This window comes from Sturnus vulgaris, chromosome 3 (genome assembly GCF_052056855.1).
Source record: "Sturnus vulgaris isolate bStuVul1 chromosome 3, bStuVul1.hap1, whole genome shotgun sequence".
In the NCBI taxonomy this organism is placed as follows: Eukaryota; Metazoa; Chordata; class Aves; order Passeriformes; family Sturnidae; genus Sturnus; species Sturnus vulgaris.
In genome coordinates, this window is record NC_142245.1 from 37,067,199 (window position 1) to 37,094,807 (window position 27,609).

Here is a 27,609-nt window from a genome sequence, read left to right on the forward strand (position 1 = left end):
TACTTCTTACTACATTTGTACTTAGCAGGAATTGAAGCACATGTTACTGTAATGCACATACTTAATAGCTTTTCTGGCATAAAGGTAACTTTTGTTATGACAGTCTGAAAGATTCAGATGAGAAAATGCACTCTGATAAACAGAGATCTAGCATACAGTTTAGGAGATTTTATAGAGACTAGTCACTACTTCCCAGTTTGACTGGGACTGTAAATACTGCCTTAATAGAAATCTGGTTAGGAGAAATCTCAGCAAAACTCATGCTCCAGACTAATACAAAGTAGAAAAATTTTAGTTTTCTTTAATGTGATCTATTCATTTTGTAAAGGAACAAAGGAAGTACAGCTTTGTATTTAACAGCAAAGTAACATTCTTGATCTACAGATCAAACACCCTCAATGACTGACCTCTCAGTGGATCTACACAGACTAAAACGTCTGTTGTAAGCATGGATTTCCCTTCCCAGAGAAACACAAAAACCCACTGCTTTTTTCCAAGCTGTTGCTCCCTTTACCAGTCTGAAGAAGCAGATGCCATGCTAGTGCACAGCATAGGAGATCTCACACAGCTTAAATCAGGTGACACCCAGGCATTCAATACAATGAATGCACATTGATTTCCCACAACAGAAAGCCTGGAGCTTCTATGCCTGATACTTAATAGTCAGCAGTGTAAATCCTCCTGTGCATTTCCCCATGTGACAGCCCAAGGTCTGAAGGCCAGGACCACCCCTTGGAGTACTGTCACCAGAGCTGTGTCACAGGATGTCTCTGCATGTCTCCTGATATGCCAGTGCCTAATGCAGAAATTAATATAGTGGCAAAACCAAGTTTCTTTACTATTATAATTTATTTCCATGAGGATACTAGTATAAACTACACCACCAAAGATACAGAATCCACAATAAGACGCTTTTCTATTTAGCTTTGACAATAAAACTCTTAAGTATATCTAGCAGCCTTGTCTAAATGCTTCCAGTGTCTTTCTTATTGATAAACATCTGCTATTGCAGGCTAAGGGGTCTGCTGAACTCTGCTGAACCCTTGACAGGCTTTAAGTCTTAAATCCTTTTAGAGTTATTGGCTTCTTTCTGCAGTGAATTCATAATAACTTAGGAAAGAAGCCCACTTTCTCTTTCCTTGAAGAGCAATGCCCACCAGCCAACTAGGTAGAGAATGCAACTGCAGCCAAGCCTAGGGTACTGCCACCCAGGAGGACTGGGATGGCTCCCGGGGTGGCTGGCCATGCCCTGGGGACAGCAGGGCCTTCAGGAAGAAATGGGAAGTCTTGTGCAGCCCTGGTTATACAGGTGGTTACACGTTTTGTAAGACAGGAAAAGTTAGGCAGTATTGGACTCTCTGCACACAACACACAGCAGCCCACCCATGAAGCCAGATTTTACATGGATGCTTTACCATCTCAGACCTCTTCTACTCTAATTAAACTGGTGATGAAAACATCTCAGCACCAAGCCAAATACTGCCAGGAAAAGCTCACACAGATCTCTTTGACTTTAAATAAAAATGCCAATGCCGAATTTATTCACTGCAAATTTTGTGAATGCTTATATTAAGATCTTTTGCAAAGTCTAAGCCAGTGTCAGTACAATCTTTAATGGTGCATGGTAATTCTGTAAATGAATTGCAACTCTTATTCTGCCTCTTCTTTTACAGCAATTGACCTGAAGTGAGAATTCCTTGAAAGGGAGCAATTATTTGATAGCTCTGATGTGTTAAGGGGTTGAAATATAAAAGGGAGGAGAAAAGCATCTGAGCTGAACTTCTCTGAGCACTCTTCTAGATCTTGGCGCTATTTCGTTTAAGAGCTTCACAGTGGAAATAAACTGCACTAAATGCTTAAAACGGATTTTTGTTCCCGAAGATGGGCAGCTTTTTAATAGAACCTAACCATGAAAGCAGAATATCACCACTTAACCAATCTTGCTGATATGGCTTTTACAGCCTGGGGCCACCTCCAGTGCACTGCCCATCTTTTTCCAGAAAGACACAGTGACCATGTAGAGCCACTTTCCATACCCTCTGGATTTCAGAGACTTCTGAGAAATCTCTGCTGCTTGCAGCTTGAGCAGCCTAGCAGGAAAACTTTTCAGGGACATCACCAAGGAAAGACATTCTGCTATTAGGAAGTGACACTATTAGTATGTCCTGAGGTTTGAAGTTCTCCAACTGTAGCACAGAAACAAAAATCAGAGGTGGATTTGCTCTATGTAAAAAGAGCTATAAATTATATAGAAAATATATAGAATATATAAATTATATCATTTAGATTAGCATACTATTGTAGTCATCTTCACTCATAGCATGTGGCTTGCTTGAAAAAGAAGAGCAATTAAAGTAAAAATATGGAAACATTATATATGAAGACAGAATGCAGAGTTGGTTTTTTTTCTCTTTCTCTCCTGTATCTGCCTTATTCTCTAAATTTCTTTCTGGGTGACCAAAGCTCTGCTTCTGAGTATATTAATTGCTATGTGAAATCAGATTAAATTTGCCATTCTTTTCAGGAAGCAGATATCTTGCTTTCCCTGGTCATAGGCAGATTTAACATTCTCATTTAACATTCTTTTTTTTTTTTTTTCTGGATAGCTAGCTCTTTTTTTTTTTTAGTGCAAATCTTTCCACTTGTAAGCATGTAGTAAGTTTCTCTGAAGATCAAGTTTATTTTGATCCTCGAGATTCTCCCTATAAAACAGACAGATATATTCTTCCTTTCAGACTTTTTATTCTATTTGTCAAACATTATGTAGTACTTTAATGACTATGATTAACTATGAGTGCCCAACACAGGATTCCCTCGACAATCATGAAATAATAGCAAAAGCAGCAGGTGATACTCAGGAGGGGCTGAGAGGGGTTATCTCTGATAAGTTGATAAGTTTGAATTCTTGTAGCCTGGCCAAGAGCTTCAGGGATGGCAGGGGTCATGAACCATGTATGCAGACCCAGAAGAAAAATGTTTTCCAGATGTTCTGACAGAATCCTCTTAATCTCAGGTGCTCACACACATGTACACACGTACACATCCTCAGAAAATGAAAGAAACCAGTAATTTGGCTCACAAAAGATGGAACAATTGCAAAATACTTTACACAACATCTTTCAGGAGTGAATGGGTTTGTTTATATTCCCCATATCTATGTGAGATTACCTGGTATGCTTTGATGTGCAGAAAATATGATTCTGTGATTATTTCTTAGAAGAGTAGTGAACAGATTTGAATAGATGTCAGAGCATGTCCATGCCCATCAGGCCCTCTCCTGACACTGGCTTCTGAATAAGTATGTGAATCAAATCTTGGTTTCCTGGAGCAAAAGACAAATTTTGGAAAGAAGTAAAAAATTAGTCCATGGGAGTGTGATAACCCAAACATCATCTCCTCTGGGGAAATCAGTTGCTCTAAAAAGTGTAATAAGAGGCTGCAGCATGTGAAGACTGTGAAAGGTTAAAGAAGAGTGCACATTCCCTCTTCCCCCACCACTCCAGTGCCATCTGCAATACCTCCGAATGCAGCCTGATGTACTCTTCTTTTCCTTTTCAGTGCTCCTTAGCAACCCATCCAGATTACTCACCATGAAGGCCACAGTCATTGCAACCTTCTTTGGTAAGTACAGTTGATGTGCAATTAGTAGTTGATGGGTTTGTACTCTGCCATCCTGGATGCCCAGTGGCTACTGACTAATTCTCTTCCCTTTGGACTCCACGGCTGATGAAGCTCTGTGGCAGGTGTAAGCCTTGGCACAGCTTTTCAAAAACAGCTTCACACAAACTTTTTGACTTTGGCATAGAAAAAAATATTAATTATTTGCAGACATCTCCAAGTATATGACCAGTTACATGCAGTCCATATCAGGTGGGCCTGAAAAATGCCTGTAATGTAAAGATTCCCTCTAAAGAAAAATTGGCTGTTTCAATTCTCCCTGTTCTTGTTCTTTCCATGAACAAGAGGTACCAAAGGGTTTTTAGATATGTCTTATTTTCTTTCCCCTGGCAGTCAGACAGGATCTCACTTTTTGGGAACATGTAGAAACTCCAGAACTTGCAATTCATCTTACATGAAAACTCTGGTTCTGACATTCCCAGACAGTATTCCCTCTAGCTGTTATCCTCAAGTCTGTCAGGACAGTTGTTCTTAGTTCAAGTTCACAGCAATCTATGTAGTTCTTCTACATAAATTATATCCGATTACTTTCCCCACATTAGATTATGCTGTAACATTCCAAGTAGTTGAGATATTGCACTTTATTTTCCACTCATGCTTTCATTTTTTTATCTAACTACAATTTTGCCATGCTTACACAAGTGCACCAGTGACAAAAGGCCCAAATACTGCACCTATGCATTATCATTTCACACAGTGTCAGACTGCTTTAACTTTGGAGAAAGTTCTAGGTGTGATCAAATCTAGAAACTCTTTGTAGTCAGTCTAGGGGGAGAAGAGCATAAAAGAAGGAAATTACTTCTGTTGCATATTCTAATAAGAATAGTTCAACAAATGATAAAAGGATCAGCCAGCACATCATAGAGAGTTTCAATTCCCTTTGAAAGCTCAGAGAAAGGAAAGGTGAATAGGAAAGCCAAGATATTTCTAATGCAGTTATCAATTACCCATAATACAGTGCTTATAAAATAAAAACAGAGAATAAAGAGATCTGGTGTGTCATCACTGAGCGAGTAAACATAACATGGTAAGCCAGATGCATATTTTGAGAAGTATCTTTTAATGTAACAGCATATGTCTCTTTTACTGTTACGCTTTTCAAATCATAATCCTGCTTACTGAAGAAAATGAGTGCCCTTGCTGGGACATGCCACCCTAGAACCTCATACATAGTCTGTAATGCTGCCCAGTATCCCACACCTGCTGCCACCAGTGAATGAAATGTCACAACACAAAATTACAGACTAACCTTCCCAAAGGGTTATTAAGAAGAATCTTCGGCTCCCGAACTTCTCAGTTGCTTTATGCACAGAGCACATTGTTTCATTAACATCCCTATCACACCAATTACAAAGAGTTCCCACTGCGTGTGGAAATATTTTGTGGTTTTCTGGACCACATGGACTCCATGGCATTTTTAGATAGTGCGTTCCATAGATGAAACTGATTAGATATGCACTGATCTTTAATCCCCTTCAAAGAACTTCCCCACAGCAGATGCCACCTTTACTGCAAAGTTAACCACCAAGCAGAAGCCTAGATGTGGCCGAAAATATTCCTATTTCAGGTTTTCAACCTGTTGATGCAAATTTGAGAAATCTCATGCAGAGGAGCTTGTGGTGACAGATGTTGATAGTCCACCTTTTTCCTGATACTGTGTTTATTTGTTCTAGGTGTGTTTCTTACATGTACATATACAGCCAAGGAAGCCACAAAGAAGACAAAAAAGGCTAAGCTATGTAAGTGGTCTCAGTAGAAATTTTGCTGTTTTACAGCAGACATGTCCAATGTATAAGAAAGGTGCAAAATGAGATTATATTCTGGTAACTCATCACAACTGTCTAGAGTCAATGGCATGATGTGTTAGCTAAAGGATTCTTTTATTGAAAACAAATCACTAAGTAAAGTGTGTGCCACATAACATTTCTAAAGGGGAAATTTCGTAATTCACTAATAAAATGTATCTTCATAGGTCATTAGGTACTACACAAGGATCAAAGCAAGCACTAAGGTTTTCACAGAGAGAGAGAGACATAAGTGAAATGGACCAGCTGTAACACAAAGCATATGTAGCTGATTAGTGTGAGACAAGTGGTGCATCTCTGTGCACAAAGATGTTTAACTTTCAGCTATCCTGCTGCAGGAGCATTTCTGCCCACAGATTATTTTGCTCGTGTAGCTGACAAACAAGCCTGCTGAGAGCTTGTAAACACACACTTAAATCCCTTGCTCAAAGTAAATTGTACCCAGCAAAAAGTTTTAAAAATTGAGGGCAAGATAATGGGCTGTGACTTCAGCCTGACATTATAGATGGCACAGAGCTACATGAGCACAGCTGGAGGCTTGGGAAGCATCCCTACCCCCTCCTTCCCACGTGTTAACCACAGGCTGGGTGACTACACTTCTTTCTCTCTCCAGCTAAGTGTCATAACGGATATTTCCTTCAGAGAAGCAAACACTGAAGGTCAGAAATAACCGCAGGCTTCCTTATTCCATCCTTAGTTCCTGCCACATCCCTTGGTATGGGGGTTATTATGTATTATGTTGTAGCTGCAGAAGACACAGATGTCTTGTATGCCAAAACCATTGATTTGAAGGCTTAGGGGGGGGCGTCCCTGTCACTCAGTTACTCACTGTCTCATGACATGAGCACTCAGCCATGAAAGCATTCAATCTGACTTTACCAAGACTTTGCATTCACAGATGTACCCCAGATTGATTGTGATGTCAAGGCGGGGAAGATAATCAATCCAGAATTCATTGCAAAATGCCCTCCTGGATGTCAAGATGTAAAATACCGTGTTTATGGCACAGACATTTATGCTTCTTTTTCCAGTGTCTGCAATGCTGCAATTCACAGGTGAGTGAGTTGAAATGAGTGAGGCACTCAGACAAAACATTTCAGTGCAGGGAGCTTCCGACTTCTCAAATTCTTTACAGTTCTCACTTTCCTTGTAGGCTTGATTGCAGGCTGTTGTAGAAAACCTGGGAGCCCATGTGTGATGGAATAGATCCATCCTTACAAAGTGCTGTCAATCCTGTATTCCTATAGAAATTAGTTGTGTTTGAAGAAGTTTCTCAACCTTTGGAGAAGTGTCTTGAGATTTCCAGATCTCTCATTCATGCATAACAAATTACTATTGTACTATTATCATTCAAGTGGAAGATAGAGATGGAGCTGCTACTACTAATAAATCTTCAGAAAAAATAGGCATATCACCAGTGATGAATACATATAACTCTCATGCTTCTGGGATTGGTTTGGTTCTCTGGGTTTGAATTTAACTGTCCTTGACATCAAAGACTGAGTAATGTGCTTTCCTGCCACATAAAAAGACGCTGCACAAGGAAATGAGTAACATAAATTTTGTAGCTAAAGTTTTTCAGAGTTTTATTGGCTATGTAAAAATGTGCATAAAATTCTAATGGAGAATAACTGCACAATCAAAACACACTGCAGTTGGAGGCGGGATGCAGAGGCAGGATGTATCCAGCTAAAAATGCAGCAAGAAGTTAAAAAGCCTGATTGACAACTCGGCTTAGTTGGGAGTTATATGAGCTGCTGCTGTGCTGCCGGTTCCGTGAAATACCTGGGATGTGGGGTGAAGTGGGATAGTCAAGGCTTGGGGAGCTCAGCCCTTGGCTCTGCACCGCTCCGTGCTCGGGCTGTGCGGGCACAGGGCTGCCACCTCCTGGAGATGACTGCCAGGCAGGTGATGGCTTTCCAGCGGCAAATTCCTCCCTCCGACACGAGTGCGCAGTGGAAATTGTCTCGGCATGCAGAATTAGTCCCAAAGGGAAGTTAAAAAATACTGATGGCAACTGCAATCTCCCTGCATCCTGGCTGGCTGTATTGTTACAGCGAAGATTTCAGTTTTTCTCATTTGCCAGCTGGTTTTGTCTTTGTTAGCTTACATGTTGCAGTTCCACAGACAGTGAATTTCTTCTCCATGCATTTATTTTAACAGCAGCTCCTCACAATTACCAGAGCAAAATACACCCATAACATACTCTTCAACCCCGTTTGCTGCCCAGTACTTATTTTGCTGCCTGGTCATTACTGCCAGCCCTGTAATTCCCCTACAGCTGCAGCTGCTTCCAGGTTGACCTGCTATCCTAGTGATGCCCGAGCAGGCTGCATACACTGAAGGTTTTCTTGTTTGTCTTGAGGTACATGTTACAGCGTGTGTTAAACACCATTTGATGTGCACCACTCCTGGAGTCTGCCAGATTTTCCTACAGCTTCCAGCAATATTGTGTTTACTCCAGGCTGAGGTCAGAAACATGTTTGGGTTTTTGCAGAAAACTCATTCACACACATAGCTGGCCTGAAAACTCCTCTGTGAACCTCTGCCTGTATCTTCAGTCATTCAATCAAGCTTGCAGGAATTTTAACAAAGGCAGTAGCTTTTTCTTGTGTGCAACTAGGTCAAGCTTAAACAGAAGACCAGTAGATCAGTGGGAAGAGCAAACAGATCCTGACAGCACTTTGCAACAAACTGCTCTTCTCTATGTGGAAGGAGCACAAATATTTCTTAGCAGCAGGCTTAGTAGTAACATCACAGCCCCCCCACCAGCCCTGCTTTAAAGGTAAAAGGAATCACTCCATAACTCTTGCATTGTAGAAGAGCTTGGAAGGTTTTTGTGGAATTTCTGCCCCCAGTCACTATGTTTCCTCCTTGCAGTGGTATAATTGACAACACAGGTGGGAAGATTCTTGTCCAGAAAGTCGCCGGGCACTCTGGTTACCGCGGCAGCTTCTCCAATGGTGTCCGGTCCCTGTCACTGCCACGCTGGAGGGAATCCTTCCTGGTGTCAGGTACGATTCCAGCCTGGGGCACTCCCCACCACTGACTGCCAAGCAGCAATGGGCACAGGGGGAAGCAGCCTCTCGTTTTACACACCTGGTTAATCACCACAGGCTCACCCCACTGAGCTTTGGCAGGAATTTGGGCATTTGAGACACTTCTTCTGGGCTTGCCGTGCAAAGAGACATGCCCCCTGCCAGCGGTGTGCTCGGCTCAGCCCAGTGCAGGTCTGACCTCCCCTCACCGCAGGACGTGATCCTGCTCTGCACCCAGCCTCGGAAGGCACCTTAACTCCAGCTATCGATGCATAAAATCTACTGCTCTCCATCCTGGTAAGCAGTGCTGCTGAGGGAACTGAAAGGCCTTTTGGCCATTTGAAACATCCTCACCCTGCACCTGAATTTGTATCTCCTGAAGTGATTTCAGACTAATGTCAAATCCCATGTAGCCCTATTGTATGTATGCAAATCCTGTATGAAGCGATTTGACTGGTGCATCCCAAGTATGTCAGGAACTCTCTCTCCATCTGTTAGTCAAATAGTTTTGATATCTAATCAGTGCAGGTAAATCCATCTTAATTTAATGCTGATTCCTTTTTCCTCCCCATAGTATATATAGGAACTCACTTGCATTTACCAATTAAATTCACAGATTTTTAAATATTTTTGCAAATTAGACCCCCTTCACACCAGCTTCAGATTTCTTAAACCTACTTTGCACTCGCTCTACCTGTATGAAAGAGGGTTTGCTTTACATTGCTTTATGTAAAAATTCTAAATCTGACTTCTTGATACATTGGGCCAGTTCTTGCTGGTCTGCAGTTTCAGAGGTTTAAGACAGGTACAACCAATAGTTGTTAGTTTCAGCATTCCTGAAAAAAACCCAACAGCTCAAGCAACTGAACAGCTACTAAAAATAATGTTATTTTCATGTGAAAATCTGTAGACAGCAAAGGAGGTCTCAGAAACTGACCAAAATGAGCTGTCATCTTAATTTTGCATTCATGTATTTGGATGAACTTTTTTACAGTAGTCTGCCATGAGTATATCATATTATGAGAAGGATTTATTTTGGATGAGTAGGAATTTCCTGGAATAGCTGAATTGCTACTTGTACTTGTTGCAGTTTTTTTCTCCAACAAACAGCACATTGTAATTCTGGTACATAAGTGGGAAACAGGATTTTTTTTTTTTAAGCCTCAGCAGCTGCTCAGTTGTCATCCCATAAAACTGTAGAAATTCTTCCACGAAACTGTATTAATTTTTTACTCATGATAATAAGTCATTATTCTTAATTAATGAGACACTATAAAAGAAGATACAAGAGAAAGTTGCAAGCGCATATGAAAGGAGATGATGAGAAATCTGGGTATGCATAGGCATCATGAGATTTGTTCCCTGTGCACTTAATTCTATGCACACTGAGTGCTCTCACTCATGATAGTAGAACTCTTAATTTATAAATTAGCTCAAATGTAAATCTAATATATCTAATAACATACATACCATATTTTATATAGGAACAGGAAGAAAACTTTCACTATACCTACTGAAAATGTGAGAAATTTAGAATTTTAGAGAAATTTAGCATTCTAAAACCCAGGAAGGCTGTGCTACTCATTTCAGCAGCCTGAGGCTGCATGCATACAGATCTCCTGAGAAAGAGAGGAGTTGGAGATGTATTTTTTATGATTATGAGTCATAAAAAGCCGGAGCTGCATAAAACATTCCCCAATAAAAATATAAAGTTACCTAAGGCATCAATTTCAGGACAGCTTTAGAGCTTTAGAACGGAGTCCCCTATTCTCCAGAAATTCTCTTTCATCAGACCAGACCTATGTGCAATACTGTACCCTGGAAACATGCCAACAGCTTATTCCTAGTTAGGATATTGTCACTGAGTTTGTGATGTTTAAATTGTGAATGAACATCCACACAAAAGAGCACAGAGGAGGAATCCTCGGGGGACCCAGGGAATAAGGGGCAGTGGAGAAGGAGGTCTGTCCTCTGTGATTAAAGCAGCCAGCACACCAGGAGGTATGCAAACGCCTTGGTATTCACTTTCAAGCCCTGAAATGCCTTGGCACTCCATTGAATGACTCCATTCAGTTTAGTGGGAGTTTTGCAGATAGTGGGTTAAGGAAATAGTCCTGAACTTCTGGGTTTGCTAGTCACAAATAAGTGTGAGAGGGTGAGCAGCCACTGCACTATGGCAGCCACCATGCCAGAGCTTGTATTTCGATGGCCAAAGCTGTTTTCAGCACACATAAAAACATATTTTTAAGTAGGTTAAGCAAACTCCAACCTAGATGTAACTTTTTCCCAATAGTGAAAAAGACATATTACCATTGCCCCAGAGAGCAGGGCCACATTCAGGTCATCCCTCAGGCCTACCTCTTGTTCACATATGGGATGCAAATTGCTGTTGATCAAAAATCCCAGAATCCAGCCTCCTCACCCTAGCTAGTGTATTTTCACAGCAGCAGGTTTCAAGTTTACGTTAGATTACAGTTTAGCACCCAAATATTCCAAATTGAGATCGGATTATCATGCTATTGCTGCATCCCTGTATCAACTGCTCATACTGACAACTCATTCTCTGTTGGGTATAAAGGAAAACATTTAGAAATCATCTGCAGACCTATAACTTTTCTGTCTTGCAACCAAATTAGTAGATCTCTCCTCCTTCTTGGCCCTGATCCCAGTTTTAGCTCAGGGGGAAATGGATATGAAAACCTGCTGCCCTTCACTTAAACCAGCTTCTGTGAGAGAAGCCCAGAAGGTGGGAAGGAAGTTTATCCAGTTAATCCACGCATGCTGACTTACCAGCTCTGGTCTTTGGTAGATTGGTGTTGACTTTAGTGGAGCTGCTCTCAGCTCATACCACTGTAAATGAGAAATGGAATAGCTTTTCACATCATTACCTCATTAGTAACTCTCACTTCTTTATCTATGGTTTTTTAATGATGTCTGAAATTTCAGAGAAGAGCAAATAAGGAGTTAGAGACATGAAAAGGGACAAAAGACAGGGACTCTCCAGCTCCCCGGACATCCCTGCTCACTGGAGTTCCTCTAGCATGTACCTTTCTTTGTGTGCCATTGATGCTTCAGAGTGGCTACCTAGAACAGAGGCTAGACAGAGTTAAAAGAATAAAGTAGCTGTTTACTAAAGGCCTTCAATAGATACACCTTGGGCAGTGCCAAAGCTTTGCAGAAGCTACATCCAAGAGGGATGACAGTCCCCAGTTTCTCAGACAGATATAAGTTTGGTCTATTTGCATATCAGAGGTTAATTGTCCAATTATAGCTACAGGTAATGAAGTCGTATTCCCCCGGTTTGCTTCCCCCCCAATTCACTTTTGTTTATACTTTTCAGGGCCTGAGGCAGAAGGTGTCCTCAGTTCTCATCCTGGAAGGATTGTTTTACCTGACAAAAATGTGAAGGGAGATTACTAATACTCTATATGGAGTTCAGGTTTTTATACTAATTCAATACAGGATCTGAAAAATATAAAAGCTAAAAACTTAAGGCATCACCATTATGGGGAAAACAGCCTCCAGTTCCCAGGAGTGGCTCAGCCTGTAGGAATTAATTCTGTTCATGCTGCTGGTCTCTGCATTAATCACCCAGGATGACAACTGACATGTTTGCAGTGCCATATGTACCTCCTTAAAGAATCCCCCAAGGGAACAGAGGAGAAATCATCATGACTCAGGTACTGCAGGAGGTGGTCAGGTGCTCACACCAGAGCTGGTCCAGATATGTGACACAGCACAGCATCTCATAGAGACAGTCACCAGGCTCTGGAAGATCTACATCCATCCTCCTAGAGGCCAAAGCAATCTTTCCTGCTGGGTTTCTCTGCAACACTTTTCATTCAGGGATGTATGTCAATATAAAAACTGTCCCAAGGGATGGAATTGCATGGCCACACGTACCAGCAGAGATAGCGCCTGCTCTGGCACTAAAAAGATTTGTGGTTTAAAGTTTAACAGGGAAACATACCTCATTGTTTCAAGACAGGACTCTCATTTTAGATCTAAATATAGGTACCATATGTTCCCACACACAAGCACAGCCTTCTCTCACTGTTATTACTGCAAAAGACTGTTGCCAGAAATGGCATCTTGCTGAAGTGAGGTCAGAGAAGAATGCTGTGTGCGTGATGAAATGAATCCCACATCAAACATGCTTTCCAAATCAACTGCATAGTCAGGCATTGGAGAAGGCTGCCTAGGGAAACTGTGGGTTTAATTAAAAGTTGTACAGATGTCTTTCAGGAATGGTCCCCTTGTGCTTAATATCATTTGAGAGCAAAAGAACAAACTAACTGACCTCTGCAAATCCTCCCCACTACTGTGTTTTCATGCTTTGTAACTCTTTTCTTATGATGCTGGATTTAGGCAACAATATTTTTAGTGGTATGGTTTTGAGATTCTGCCATCAGATGAAAGAAATCTTCATGAAAATTACTTGGACAGTAGAGAAGAGGGATCTGATTCTGAATGCCTGTGTTAGATGAGAAATTTATCAAGAAAACTAAGAATATTTTGTGATGCCTTCTAATATATATCTTTTGTAGAGGGCAAGCCAAGAAAAGGTGTGACATATCCATCAACTCTTGAATATTCTTCTTCAAAAAGTACAGCTGTTAAATCAGGCAAGTATTTGTGACTGACTTTCCCTTACATCCATTCACAACTATCTGTCATAACTTCTCAAATGTGTAACACAAAGACATAACTATTCAGAGGCATAAGTTCAGGCATCCATTAGTATGTTATCCAAATCACTCATGGTATTTTTTTTTCTTAATTATATGGAAATCATTTCAGACAATTTCTATTTTTTGGTCATACCATGTTTCACAGACTTCTGTTTCCAAATAATTTCCCCTTTGGTTTAGATCTGTTACTGAATACGATGTTGTACTGGTTAGATGCAAGCATTTGAGGTTATACATGTAACTTTCTCCTAATGTTACTTATGTTATCTCTTGGGATAGTCAGTGCTGAGAGTATAATATTAAATAGTAATATAATACAAATGACAGAGATGGTAACCACAGCAGCTTAACTAAGAATGCTACAATAAAGAACTACTCTGTATAATCATTTTAGTCAGCATCCTACTCTGTAAGACAACTCAGGTTAAATAATTTAATTGTTTGAAGAGGTCTTTGATCAAGTTTCACACTGGTGAGTAGCTGAGTGAGTAGCACATTCAAGTGCACATGGATTAGTTCTGTCACTGAAATGACACTAGGTTTTGCTCCCTGTTACAGCTGTGTAAGGTTCAGACTCTTCCTTGGGGATGCAAACAAAAAAAAATTAATGTCCCATACTACAGAAAATGTTAAGTATCTTCTCCATGAACTCAAATGCCTGGCATTGGGTGCATTCATCCAATACCACAGAGAGGTTACTTGGAGACCTACTCTTCTCTGTACATTAATGTTTAGAAGAAAAACAGAGCCCTTTTCTCACAGAATCATAGAATAATTATGGTCAGAAAAGGTCACCAAGTACAACTCAGCACTGCCAATAACCATGTCCTGAAGTGCCACATCTACATGTCTTTCAAATATCTCCAGGGATGGTGACTCCATCACTTCCCTGGACAGCCTGCTCCAATGCTTGACAACACTTTCCATGAAGAAATTCTTTCTAATATCCAGTCTAAACCTCCCTTGAAGCAACCTGAGGCCATTTCCTCTTGACTGACTCCCACCTCATTCTACAACCTCCTTTCAGGTACTTGTAGAGAGACATTAAGTCCCCTAGGAGCCTTGGGGGCTTTTTTCCAGGCTAGAACAACTCAGTTCCCTCAACTGCTCCTCTTAAGGCTTGTGCTCCAGCCCCTTCATTGGCTTCATTGCCCTTCTTTTCACTTGAACATAAGCCAATTTAAATCTCAAAGCTGTAGTTGTTCAGACAAATATGTGTCACTCAAGTCCATGCCTTTAATTTGTAATACCTTTGCATTTACAATCAAATAGGTATAGAATTGTTTATTTCTTGACTACATATGCAGAAATTATTTGACCCAGATATTATGCACTGCTAGAAGGGAGGGCAATACCTTAGGAATCTTGACTTTTTCTGAGGAATGTTCATTAAATTACAGCTTGTCATTCCCTAGTGTAGCCACACTTGAAATATCAGCCCAAACATTTCACAGCAGACCAGAGACAATCACAGCCAGGACTGAGCTCAGCAGGCTGTAAGCAATGGTGTCTCCCACCAGCACCACAAGCCATGTAATGTAAGAATCAGTGTAGAAATGGGGAGCATCATCAGTCAGGGTTCTGTCACACAAACAAAATACCAGGAACTAAAGACAAAAATCTTCACTTTGCTCTTGAATCAAATAGTGTGAATGAAAATGCCAGGATCCTAACAACAAAGATAGTGTATTCATGCAGAGAAAGCCCAGGCTTATCAGAGGAGCAAGCAACTATTACATCAAACCCAGTGTCACTGCCTGATTTTGCCCAGTCTTGTCAGACAGGTAGCAAAGAGATCCAGTGGTCACAATCTATCTTCCTCATGCCCTACTTGGCCCTTTAAGCCCTCCTGAGATCTGCCACCTCAACTCAGCCATCTCAGCTCTCTTCTGTTAGAAACAGCTTGTCTCTAAGATAAAAATCTCTGTAATATGCAGCCAGGGCCATCTTGTGAAAGAGAATTTCCTACTTACTTTTTAATATTTTAAAAAAGCTACTTTTTTCTTCTAATTTTAATTACAGAGACCACACTGTTCACTTTGATTCTCAAATCCATTATCCGCAGGAGGCAAAGGCAGACCTTTGAGTATTACACCCACTGCTGTCAGATGAACAAAAAATCCTACTTCATACCTGATCAGCTGTCAGAGATGCAATTTTAGTCCTCACCCCAGAGATGCCAGAGATTCATAGTGCCTGACATTTCTTTGAATCCTCCTGGTGGTTACATAGCTTCTCAAATGCTGAGCACAGCAGGAAAAACCTACCCAAAACTGTAACTCTTCACAGCCGCTCAAAACTATTAAAATACGTTTAGAAAAAACAGTACAGAATTTTAGGAAAATTTTAGGAAAACATTAATACTGCAGTAAATTCTCAAACAGTTCAAAAGACATAGATAGGTTAAAAAAGAAAAAAAAAAAAAAGGAGAAGAAGAAAATCTTCCAGTACCCAGCCAGATAAAAAAGCAGAATCAGACTACTTTGTGAGGTAGCAGTAAATAAACTGTAATAAGTATTCCAAGTATGTTGATGTCTCTGGGTCTTAGAAATAAAAAAGAAGAACAAAAAAATCTCCCTTTTCCTTCTAAGCTAGTCCACGGCATTGAGGATTTGGCCCCATAATGATCTCAAAATGTCAGGCAAGAAAGAAATAGATCTGAACATGAATTAGTGACTGAAAGATTGCACACTAGCAAGTATTTCCCAAACAACATACACATCATGACCCTGGTTCTCAGGGTGCTACGACTCAGAGGAAAAAAATATGATGCATTAAATCTTATGAGTATTGGCTTATTGGTGGCAAACCCCTATACTTCTCACTCACTTCAGAAATTCTATATTGACACTGGCAGGACTTTTGGGCTGTAAAAATGCCTAAGTTTGGCATGAAGGATAGGGGGTGACAACTCCCTAGTCATTGCTTTTACTCAGTAGGTGATAAAGCTCTGATAGGACTGCCAGACCTAACTAATGGCATGTGCCAGGATGCCTTCCTTTGGGGACTGATAATCTCTAAATGGGAGACTTGAAATTATTTTCTTACAGAGCTGCCTTTTCTAATGTGCTCAATTTTGCTTCAGAGCCTAAAAAACCAGAGCAAGACCTAAAAGGTACGAAGAATGCAGACACCACTAACACATCAGGAAAAGCATCAGACCAAGGTAAGGGATCTTGGTGCTCTTTACAGTATCCAACCTACCTGATCTGCCTGCAGGTACTTATAGGAAGCATTTTGACACTGGTTACACAGACAACTTTACCTCCCCCATCCAACCTCCTCTCCACAGCCCCTTTCTCACCAAACCAAACTGCAATGGTACTTGAAGGAATTCTGCTAATTCAGAGAAGAGGGCACCCACAGGGTTTAATTTGTTTGTGCTTTGAATGAGTTCAGGCTTTGTGAACTTGAAAATCTTGCATCATGGTTCTTGGCAATTTCCTATTCAAGGCACGTGCCCTGCAAACCCTTTGAAGACACTGAGAAAGAGATGGGTACCCTGCCCATGGGAGCACTGGGAACAGCTACCCCTCAAGAGCCCTCCCCTTGTGTTAAAGGATTCACAAGAAACCCAGCCAACATGCACCAAGGCAACAGCTTTTCTCTGCGCTTACTATGCTGCTTCCTCAGGTTTTCTGCTAATACTGTAGCTTCCAGCTTCCTTGCTCCTCACAGACTGGTATAAAGCTGGCCAGTGTGCCTGTTCCCTACTCCAGCAGCACAGGATCACAGGGGAAGACTCACTGTGCCCTCTGTTTTCTTTCTTTTAGCACAGTTTCATGGAGCAGCGTACTGTTCAGCCCAAAAAGAGCCATTCATGCTGATTTTTTTCAGCTGAGTTGTTTTGTTTTTCTTCTGAGCCCTCTTTCAGCATTATTCCATTAAAACTGTCTGAGATCTGAGTTTTTCACTGCCTAGCATTAGGTGATAATTAATCCACCAGACAGTTTCCCAACGATGCCTTCCAAAAGGAGAACATCCAGAAATAGCAATAAAATACAAGCTTGTGTTGTGCAGTAGTGAATAGAGTATGCACCATTCCCTTTCAATGCAGACAGTGTGTCAGGCCATCCCCAGGGCTATCGGCAGGGAGGAGAGGAACAAGACCGAGGTTAACATGGAATAAATATATTTTAGGGCAGTTTTTTTGTGGCTAGATGGAAAAGATAAAAGTGAAGGACCTTTTTTGAGAAAATTACTTGGAAGAACCTAAGCATGTTGATGATTTTCTATAAGGATATTTAGGATATATATTTTGCAACTAGAATTGTCACTGTTCTCACAACAGATGATACATTTTAAAAGTAGTAGCAACTGTGAGATGAGTCAAGCTTAGATGAGATTGGCACCTTGCAGGTGGTGCTCTCCCCCACTCCCCTCAGCCAAAGCCCTGATGCTCCCTGCTCTGGCTCTGACCCACTCCCCCAAATCACCTTTATCTGAAAGTTGTCTTTCTGTCAAAACCATTTCAGTGCTGCAACTTTTTTCTGGTCTATGACTCAGATTGGCCATCTTTACTGCCAGATGCCAGCTGATTTCCATTTATATGGACCTTCTAAGTGCTGAATTACACTGAGAAAAGATGATGCCAAAACAGACTCTACAACTGGCTTGTTGAACCATTTCATAGGTCTGAGACATCTGTCAGTTGGATAAGTGCTCCTGGCCAAAGCAGGAAAGTGTAGGGGGAACATTAATGCTGCAACAGGCTGTTGTCAGAACCCTCCGAGAGCAGAGTGTGACAGGCACCTGCACTACACATCCACAAGGAAGGCACTAATGACTCCACATATGAGGGTGCTTGTGGGCATCCTGAAGAGAATGCCAGTTTCTGGGCTGCCTTAAACGTTGAGTGCTGCTGCTGCTGCTTCCATACCTGTCACACATCCAGCCACAGTGACATGTCATATTCCTACAGGGGACACAGTCCGCAAAGAGCATCAGACAACTCCGGTGCCGACCCCAGCCACACAAATGGCCACCACAACCCCCACACCGACCACCACCACGACAGATCCTTCCACCACAGTGCCACAGCCAACCACAACACCTGCAGCAACCAGAACCACAGCAGCTCCAGCCAAGACTGGACCTGGACTGCACAGGGTCAGAGATATGGGTCAGTAGCATGGACGTTTGCATTGCGTTCCTCCGGACTGACAGTTTTCCTAAAATTTAAGGAACAAGATATATAGCTCGAGATACCATGATTCAGGGGATCATGAGTTCAGTAATTCAATGTAGAAATACCAGGAGTGGAAAATAATATCTAAGTCCAGCAGATCAATTCATGTGAGAGTAAGCTCATCCTCAAATGATGTGATGATTTTCAGGTATAGAAGTCAATAAATAGTTCTTTGATTCTCTTGTCTAGACTGAGAGTTCAACAGACAGGTGAAGATTCATTTTAGAATTAATTTTGTGATAACTTTCAATAGATTAAAATTGTAATATAATTTTTCTAACAGCTTTTAAATTTCAAAGATTAAAACACTGTGAAGGAATTATCATACTTTTTTTGCACACCTGATTTTCCTTAATTTTTCCTTCTTCATTTATTATTATTCATTCGCATTGTGGGGTTTTGCTTCAATAGCTGAAAATCAAAATCTCTCATTTTTAGGTTCTAGCAGTGTCCACCCAGCATATGCATCTGTGGTAGCTGCAGCAGCAAGTAAGTATGGTGAAGTAAGTATGCCACAAGGCATGCAGCACGGTGTATTTTAGGACAGCAATGATTCAATAACCTTTCAAGCCTCAGAAAACTCAATGACTGAATCCAAGTCTGGATTTAAACTAAAAAACAGACGCTTGGCCTGAATGTCAAAGATGCTGATCAGCCATAGTTCTGAGGAAGCCTTTCTAGTGAGTATCTGCCCATTTCAGCTCTTACAAAAGCTGGATTTGCAGAACTTGAGACAAAGATTTTGCTGTTTGAATCATGTTTTCCCATTACTTCCTTCTGTCATACTCTTACAAAGGGAGACTTGATTTAGTTGCAAAATACACGACGCAGAGGGCAGCACAGCCCTCTAAGCTTAGGGCTGAAAGCTCTGAAATGCTGACATACATTAAAGCACTCTTCTCTCAAAAACCTCAGGCTGTGGTTCTGAGCCTGGCATACATGTGATGTTATTCCTGGCTTGCCACTTGTTATTGACAGCAGAATGGCAGCTGCTCAGAGCTCTGCATCGTGGTCCAGGAGCCGATCCAGGAGCCAGGGCTCCCAGTCCAGCCCACAGCCTGCAATACAAGTACATAGAGGTGTTTTTCCATACACTGTGCAATTGCTCAGCTGTGTAGTCAAGAAAAGGAGAATATTTCCAACTGGTTGAAAGGCTCTGAGCATGGGGATATGATTGCTTTTGAGTGAAAGGGCAGCTGGGCTATCATTAGCTTTCATGCTCCATAGCTATTTCTGAGCGCTTTCAACTCAGCTTTCCTCTCACATACATTACTGCAGTCATCCCCACTGCCAAGTAATTCACAGCCAAGAACATGGCAGGGCAAGTATCTTTTGGGTAATTCAGGTCTTGAAGAGAAGCATAATTAATGAAAATTCAATTTTGAGTGCAGAATAAACGCAGGGGCTGGAGGGGTTAATCTTATCAAGTCAAATGTGCAGGTAGTTATGTGCATGGCAGGATTTACAGAAGTGACCACACGATTCAAAGGAGTTTAAATTCTGTGGAAATCTGCATCATTCAGTAGCTAATGTGCCTGCTAACTTGGTTCTGCTTGTTGCTATCTTTTCTGTTTCCTATTCCCACAGGCTGAGTACAGAGGAGGCCTTTACTAGCAATTAGGAATCCCTGTTTGAGGTTCCCCAGTCAGGAAGAGATGTGTGTTGAGAGTAAAGTTTTGGCAACACTGAAATCAGTGGGAAGGTTGTATTTGTCTTCAATAAGACAAGTAATTTAGTCAAAAAAATTGAAAACAAACCCCAAACAAATCAAAACAAACAAAAAAACCAAAACAAAAACACACACGCACACACACAAAAACCCAACCCAAAACAAACAAAAAACAACAACAAAAACAAACAAACAAAAACCACAAAAAACAACAAAAACAAATAAGCAAACAAAAACCACAAAAAAACAAGGACCCCAAAACAAAAACTCTCAAATTTTCCAATGCTTTTAGATGTCGCTTGATTGTAATTTGGATCCATCTTTCTTCATAATTTTCTTTACAGAAGTTCTAAGCATAAATTAATTTCCAAAATATTAAAGTGATCAGAACTAAGAACAGGTTCTTGTGAGCTGGAGTGGTAGAGACCCACTTCTGGTTTCACAGACTTCATTTCTAGGATTATGTCCAGCATGTCAGTACCTGATATGTGGCTTCCTGAATTCTCCTGACCCCTTCTTGATTCTGATAGAGAAAAGCTGGATAAATAAAAAAATACAGAAATTACAAATATAATTTTGATGTTATGACCATGCAAAAAGCAGTTTATTGGTTTTCTCTGTCTGAGGAGCCTTTAGGACCCACTGCTATTATTCAGGCCAGAGTTTCTGCTTGTTGGTCTTAACCAGCATTTGGCTTGACTGAGCAGAATCAAGTGTTCTCCTGGCTCACAGAGACACACAAATCTACCTCTCACTGTGCATTGGTCATTTGCCTGCAAAAGACACCTCAAAAGTAAATAGCTGTGAAACAGAGCACAGTCAGGATGAACACACCGTTTCCATTTCCAGCCACTGGTACTGGCAATAGTTCACAGGAGCAAAAGAAAAGCAGGACTTGCAGATTAGAGCATGAGAGCAGGGGCAAAACTGCTGCCCTAGTTCTTGCTGTTCTTTCCCCTTTATCTTCTGTTTGTCAAAGATAGAGTAACACAAAAAATAATGGAGACTCTGCTCCATTGCCAGATCCCTGCTTCAAATACTTGATGTGCCAGAACTGCCAAAACTGCTAAATGAAAGAACACTAATGTGACTGGTGTGCCCTATGATAGCTGGTTCCTGCCTGCCCTCCCAGGGCTTCTGCCTCTGTCCAACAGCAGTTTACCCAGCACATTCCCAAGGGCTACAAGCTCACTTGTTCTCTCCCATCCCAGCTCCTCAATCAATCCTTTCTTGCACAGCAGCTTGGACCCTAGATGAGGACTGGGACTAAATCCAGTGCTTTTGTGAACACTGCAATCATAAATGATGTCATAATCCTTGGTGCCACGTTGAAGCACCGAGCTGGCAACCAAGCATCAGGCAGTGATTGCTGGGTTTCCTCAGGTGAGGTGTTTTTCTGCCCTCTGTGCCCAAATGGGTTCAATGGTTGCATCTATTTTCAGACAGGGACTTTAAGCTGGGCACTGCTTACCATGGTAAATGCACAGATTTCATCCCCAGCTGTGACTTCATAGGGCAGTAAACAGAAAAGTACTGAAAGGACATGAGCCAGTGGTAGTGTAAGTGTTAGAGAGGGCATTGAAAGCTCTTCTCCAGCAGGAAGACCAGTAGGGCTCATGCTTTCCAGAAGCACAACCATTCCATCCTGACACCAAGGAGAACAGCTGGTGTTTCTTTTTGGATGCTGCCTTTCTCCCCAAGTTATCCCCGACCACTTAAGCCCATCAATGGTGCTGACCAAGCTGCAGATGGCCAGACATGCTTTGTGCAGAGTAGCTTCTTTTCTTCTCAAATCAGTTCTTGTTTTTTACAAGATTCACTCTAAACTGCACATAAACTGCTGTTCCCATCATCTCCTGCCTCCATGCCTCTCTGCTCACCACAGCACTTCCTTCCAACCAAGGTTTCTCTGTTCCACTACTTTAATTTTTGACCCAGTTATTGGAATTTGTTCGGTGACTGTCCATCCCCAGTCTGTTATAAACTTCTCTTAGTCCTGGCTCAGCCTCCACCTTGCACAGAGCTCCATTCTAATGAACACATATTCCCATGCCACAGCCTCCCTGGCATCTCAAATTTGAAGGAAGAACAAGCCTTGCAACCTGGTAGTGCAATTCCAACTTTTCCTCCTCTATGATTACCATGTTTGCCCCAGCCAACAAAAGCCTGGCAGAGAGCAGCTTACTGCAGGCATGGGGGAAATGTGCCTTTGGGAGGTACAGCAAGAGGGAGCAGCCCCACAGCCCAGCACAGTCAAAAGGTGCATAGAGAGAAATACACATTGCTAACATGACATTAAAATTTAAAAGTGGCATAAAATACTTGGATACTGAGGCAATCTCTCTTTTACCCTCTTGTGCTCTGTTTCTACTGACCTTGTAAAGAGTGTTAGGTACACACTGGGGCTCAGTCGTGGCAAACATGAAACAAAGGCAGCTCTGAGACTCAGAGTTAATTTTCTACCACCACTTTGGCACATACTGATCTCCTGTGTGTAAAGCCTGCTCTGCACAATCCCATACAACACTGACTGCTGCTCACACAGATTCTTCCCTCCAAAATCTGAATACTCAGCCTGGTATAGCTGTGGTCCATCTGGAGCCTTATAAGCTTGGATTTTAAAAGCCTTGCCAGTTTTGGCAGATGAGCCCATTACTTCCATAAACAGGATCTCTTTGGCATCTGGAGTTTATAAGGTCTCTCAGGACATCTCCTAGAAATCCCATCAAAGACCTTCTAGTGGCCTGGAAGGTTCAAGTTTGGGTCAAACACAAGCTACTTACTGTCACCTAATTTTGCAATGTCAAGTTCCCAAGGAGCAGCAATTCCTGTTTTCTAAGACACCCATTCAAAATGGTCTCATTGATGACATCTTATTGATAAATTAACCTCCTGGGCCCCTGTCCAGTGTTCACAGAATCAGCTAGAACATTCCCACTGATTTCACCAGGATTTCAAATTAATCTTTCTGGAAAAACTAATGAATTAAGGCTTGTTAAAGGATAAGTTTGTTAATAGGCTTCTTAAGAATAATTAATGAAATGAAAGGCATGATTAAAGACATGGTTTTCATCTGCAAATGCTTTGAGCTTTTAGTATTTTTGAACAATGGGAATTTAATAACCGAATCACCTTTAAAAAAGCCTTTTGTGTAGAAGACATGTCAGATACATTAAATCTCCCACATTATTTTTCCACTATCTCATTACTTACAGTCTACCCGCTTGCTCATATCCACTTAATCCCTGCAGAAAGGGTAGTATCTGGTCTGGGGGGTTGTTTTGGGGTTGGGGTTAAAACCTTCCTCACACAACCAGGACAACTGGATGGTACTGAAATAGAGATAAACACAGACCACCAGTGTGAGTGAGAGAAAGAAAATTACAAAGGAGAGAAAACCACAGAAGTAACTGCAGATCTTTTAAATGTAGACAAGAGACCTTTACAAGTAATATCCATAACCGAAGGGAACGTTAACAAGGCTAATCTGTATGACAGACAGAGCAAGACAATTCTTTTTAAGCAGGCTCAAAATATCTAGTTAACATCTAAGAAAGTCTATTAATGACAACTCTATATATGAACCATTAACTCTGACAGCTATAAAGTGAGATTCAGTGAAAAAGCTAGGTAGGAGTAGTACTGAACCAAACATGGTTCAGTAAATAAATCACACTTTTCCACTTTGATTTCTACTCAGGACAGGTTCAGGCCGCACAAGGAAGAGGACAGAATACAGGTATGTTTTAATTTAACAACAACCAGTAGATTTTTACTGCTCAAATACTGGAAAATCTTGTGTTTAAGTTCCATGTGCTAACCACTGTAATATTTTCAAAGCATTCAGGGCCACTTCCACCTCTACAAGTAACAGGAATATTTTACGACACAATACAGGTAAAGGCATTGCAGCCCTTCTCCATTTCCTCCCTGCAGATATTTTTACCACTACCCTCTACCAAGTCATGCAGTAACACTGTTTTTCCCTCCTAACCATGCTCATAGCAGGATGCAGTGAGAGAAGATATCACAGTAGTCATTGTGTGACAATAGTGCAACTTTTAACATTTTTTAATATTTTTAAACATGTTTTAACATTTGCTGCTGCAAAATGAGAGGTGAGAATTGTGTCTGTGCAAGTTTGCAGGACTAGGGCCTGACCCAGTTCACAGGCCCTAAGTATGGTCAGCATCCCAAGACCCACCACCAGTTGTTCCAGTGGACCAGCTAACAGCTGCACCATGCAGCACCTGCTGACATTTAAACTCTTTTGCCAGCCTCTTCCAGGCCTTTTTTTTTTAATTAATTCATAGTTTTCATCCTCCTTTTCTTTGTGGTTTGAAAACGTGCAGAAAGACAGTTTGGGGTGACTGGATCCCTTGGGATGATGCTTCTCTCTCCTCAGCCACTGGCACCTATTTAACCTCTCTCCTCTCTGTCCGATCACGCAGGTGCTCAGCGCCAAGAGCCTGTTGCCACCTTCCAGAGGGCTGCCAGCTCTCCAGTCCACCTGGGTGAGCAAGACTGCTAGCAGCAGATTTTCCACTCTCTTTAACAGTTCTAGCAACCACAAATTAGCCCAGTGTGTACTGCGCGTTGTTTTCCTGCATCCTGGATGAGGACCAGGGCAAGACTGAACACCAACGAGCAGCTTCCTAAAAGGGAAAGGCAAAGGAAAGCTCAGTCTCTGGTGACTTGTTGTTTCAGGCCATGGGAATTGACATCTACAAAGTGTTTTCAAATTTTCTTATTTGTTAGTCAAAACAGGAAACAAGCAAACAGCTCTGTGCAGCCTATCAGGTCTTCAGTGGAGCTAGATCTTTTCTTCCTGTGGTTCCCAGAAACCTCTAGGCTGCCAGTCAAAGTAGAGGTCGCTTTTAATACTGAGGGTAGAAACACCACCTGTATTGTTCTCTCTTCCTGGAAGTGCTTCCCCAGCAAGCAGCCCAGCCAGCAGGCACTTTGCAAGGCTGCAACAACTTCCCAGGGGCTCCAGAGCTCCCAGCACACACACCAAACACTCCCTCTCCTGTGATGGATGGCAGAGTTTCTCTGAGACAGATTCTGTCTGGGAGCACCCAGGGTGGGGTCCAGGGGTGCAGCAAGGCATACAGGGCTGCACCGAGGCTGCAGATCACAAAACCCCAACAAGGGCAGCAGAGCAGGTCCCGTGGTGGTTCCCAGGATGACCCAGCAGCCCAGGCTGCCAGGCAAGTCCCCAGCAATGGGGCAGGTCTGACCAGCTGGGCAGGGCACCAGGTAAGAGAGGCAAGCTCTGGGGTAAGATAGCCAGGCACAAGCCAAGGCACAGGTACAAGGAGCAAAGGCGAGTGTGTGCACCTCTGTGCTGTGCCATGGGTGCTTCCCACAGCCCTTCCTCACACACAGCCCTGGCCAAGGCAAGCACTGCCCTGTACTAGTGCTGACCTCTGGCATGGGCAGCCAAACCCTCTGGGGAGGGAGAGACTCCAGCAGAGGAAGGTGCCCCTGGGCCCTGAGGCTTTGGTGAGAACTGGGAATCACAGGAGGTGTGGTGCTGCAGGGAAGAGCCAAGCAATCACTCACACTGAGGTTAGAGGATGTTATTATGCACGATATGTTATTATCTTTCCATATAATTCCAGCCAAGTAATCTCACCCAGCAATCTCCTGATCAAAATGACAATTTGTAGTTGACATAGTTGCAGCATATTCAAAATGCACTCATCCTAAGATGTACTCCATTCTCTCACTTTTCTACTCCTCCTCACTTCAATCTCCTTCTCTTCCTTCTGTTTTCCATCTGTATTGTCTTTCTCAGACCTTGTTGGCCATCTCCCATAGGATGTGGTGGCTAATTCTCAGCCTAGCCAAATACAGAAAAACAGGAGAATACTGCTAAGTCTTACTTAAATCAGTGTTTGAGCCCACCTAATTGCTGAAGGCACCTTAAGGTCACCCTAAGTGATTATAAAGCACAAATTTCCCATCATAAATCATTCTGTTTTCTTCACCACAGAACAAGAAGGAAAGGAAATACAAACATAGAGTTGCTGTATTCCCAGTAAATCCTGACCTTTTTTTAGTCCAGAATGTGGCAGCTCAGATGTGTTGCTTTCAAGCAGCAAATTTTTCTAACTATCAAAGGAAAATTCCTGAACAGGTCCTTGCTTTCTTGGAAAGGCAGGTTGTTTTTCTCGATCCCACCAAGTGTGTGCAAGCAGCAGCAGACAATTCTAAGGGTTTGGCTTTCATGTCGAGGAATTTCCTCTCATCAGTTCAGGTTACTAAAAAAAGGTGTGCTGGGAAAACCCCTTCCCCAACACACCAATTACTTGTGCAATGCACATAAACTCTCTTGAAATCCCATACTCACTTTGTCTTGAGTTTTCAAGAATGTTTTTCAAGGCAAATATACTGAAGAGTTTTGGTGGTGGTGTCTTTCTCTTTTTTAAAGAGACTGGTCTTGGAATACTTTAAAAATCAACCCTCTTTTAAATGGGGATCTTCAAATGAGGGGAGGAAAAAAGCCCTAGTTATGAAAATTGTCATTTCACTTTCAGATATGCATTTCATGGACAGTTTTCTTCACTGTCTATAGGACAGTATGCAAGAAATAGAGCTTTTGCCTGGATAAACAGGTCACTCAAAAAGCTGTGTATTTTGCATATTTGCAGCCAGCTACTCCAAATTCTTGGTACTTATCTTGTGTTCTTGGTACTTATCTTCTTCATTAGGATAGTAGACTGCTACAGAAAGTTCTAAATGGGTGAACTGAGAAGACTGGTTGAAGAAGAAATAGACAGCTCCTACCCACAGAGATTTGGACAGAGTACCTGTGGACGTCTAAGCTAAAGTTGTTAATAATTACCTAGAAAAACCTCAGGATTGCTCCTACTGATGAAAAACAGTCTTTTTCAGCATCTGTCTTTCTGAAAAGCATCTGCCTGTCTTTTGTAAACAGTCAGAGATGTTAGAGAAGCTTGGTTTCTGAGGATACTCCCTGACAATGAGGTGGCAGCAGAAACAAACCTGTGACACATGAGATGGGCACATTCCATTGCTCTGATCCTTCAGCTCACAACACTACATATGAAGAAGAGAAGGCAAATCTTTATGCAGATCCTCAGCTGATTCCACATGCCATACAGTTCCTACTGCTTTAAACAGGTTTGCCACTGCAACTCACAGAGCAGCATATTTGTATAGAAGATTTGAGAAGTGCAGGGTCTTCTTCATAATTTGCTCTTTGTCTGGTTTTTATTTTCAGCTGGTCAGGATGAAAAGCAGCTTAATAAGAATCTCTTTTTTTCACAATCACTGGGTGCTCCTCCAGCCTGGGAGGAGGAAGTACACCTTTTGAGATTATCTACTCACAAAATGGTTTCACTGAAATTTGTTCTTCTCAGTGACACCATTCAGGAGACATGTTGGCCACTCTGATAACAAATTACCATCAACACTTGTCTGTGGGTAGCGTCCCTCTGCTCTGCAACCATCACTCCTAGCTCCTGTCGCTGTGTTCGCTCATGACTGCTGAAGAATGTAAAAAGCTGGCAAA

General features: G+C 41.8%; 1 protein-coding gene across 8 annotated transcripts in view; it reads left to right on the top strand.

The window, feature by feature from the left end:
- VIT (vitrin) overlaps window positions 1-27,609 on the top strand; it is a 53,730-nt gene that overhangs the window by 10,544 nt on the left and 15,577 nt on the right. For 2 of the 8 annotated variants that reach the window (XM_088161357.1, XM_088161359.1), the window contains exons 2-12: window positions 3,559-3,621; window positions 5,352-5,417; window positions 6,367-6,538; window positions 8,364-8,497; window positions 13,069-13,146; window positions 16,298-16,378; window positions 18,134-18,334; window positions 18,839-18,889; window positions 23,770-23,808; window positions 23,910-23,966; window positions 24,521-24,583. In XM_088161357.1, coding sequence (XP_088017483.1) covers window positions 3,591-3,621; window positions 5,352-5,417; window positions 6,367-6,538; window positions 8,364-8,497; window positions 13,069-13,146; window positions 16,298-16,378; window positions 18,134-18,334; window positions 18,839-18,889; window positions 23,770-23,808; window positions 23,910-23,966; window positions 24,521-24,583 — 973 coding nt within the window. In that variant the 5' untranslated portion in view covers window positions 3,559-3,590. The remainder of the gene's footprint in view (window positions 1-3,558; window positions 3,622-5,351; window positions 5,418-6,366; window positions 6,539-8,363; window positions 8,498-13,068; window positions 13,147-16,297; window positions 16,379-18,133; window positions 18,335-18,838; window positions 18,890-23,769; window positions 23,809-23,909; window positions 23,967-24,520; window positions 24,584-27,609) is intronic. The other 6 variants (XM_088161361.1, XM_014874553.2, XM_088161360.1 and 3 more) reach the window with 4 other exon arrangements.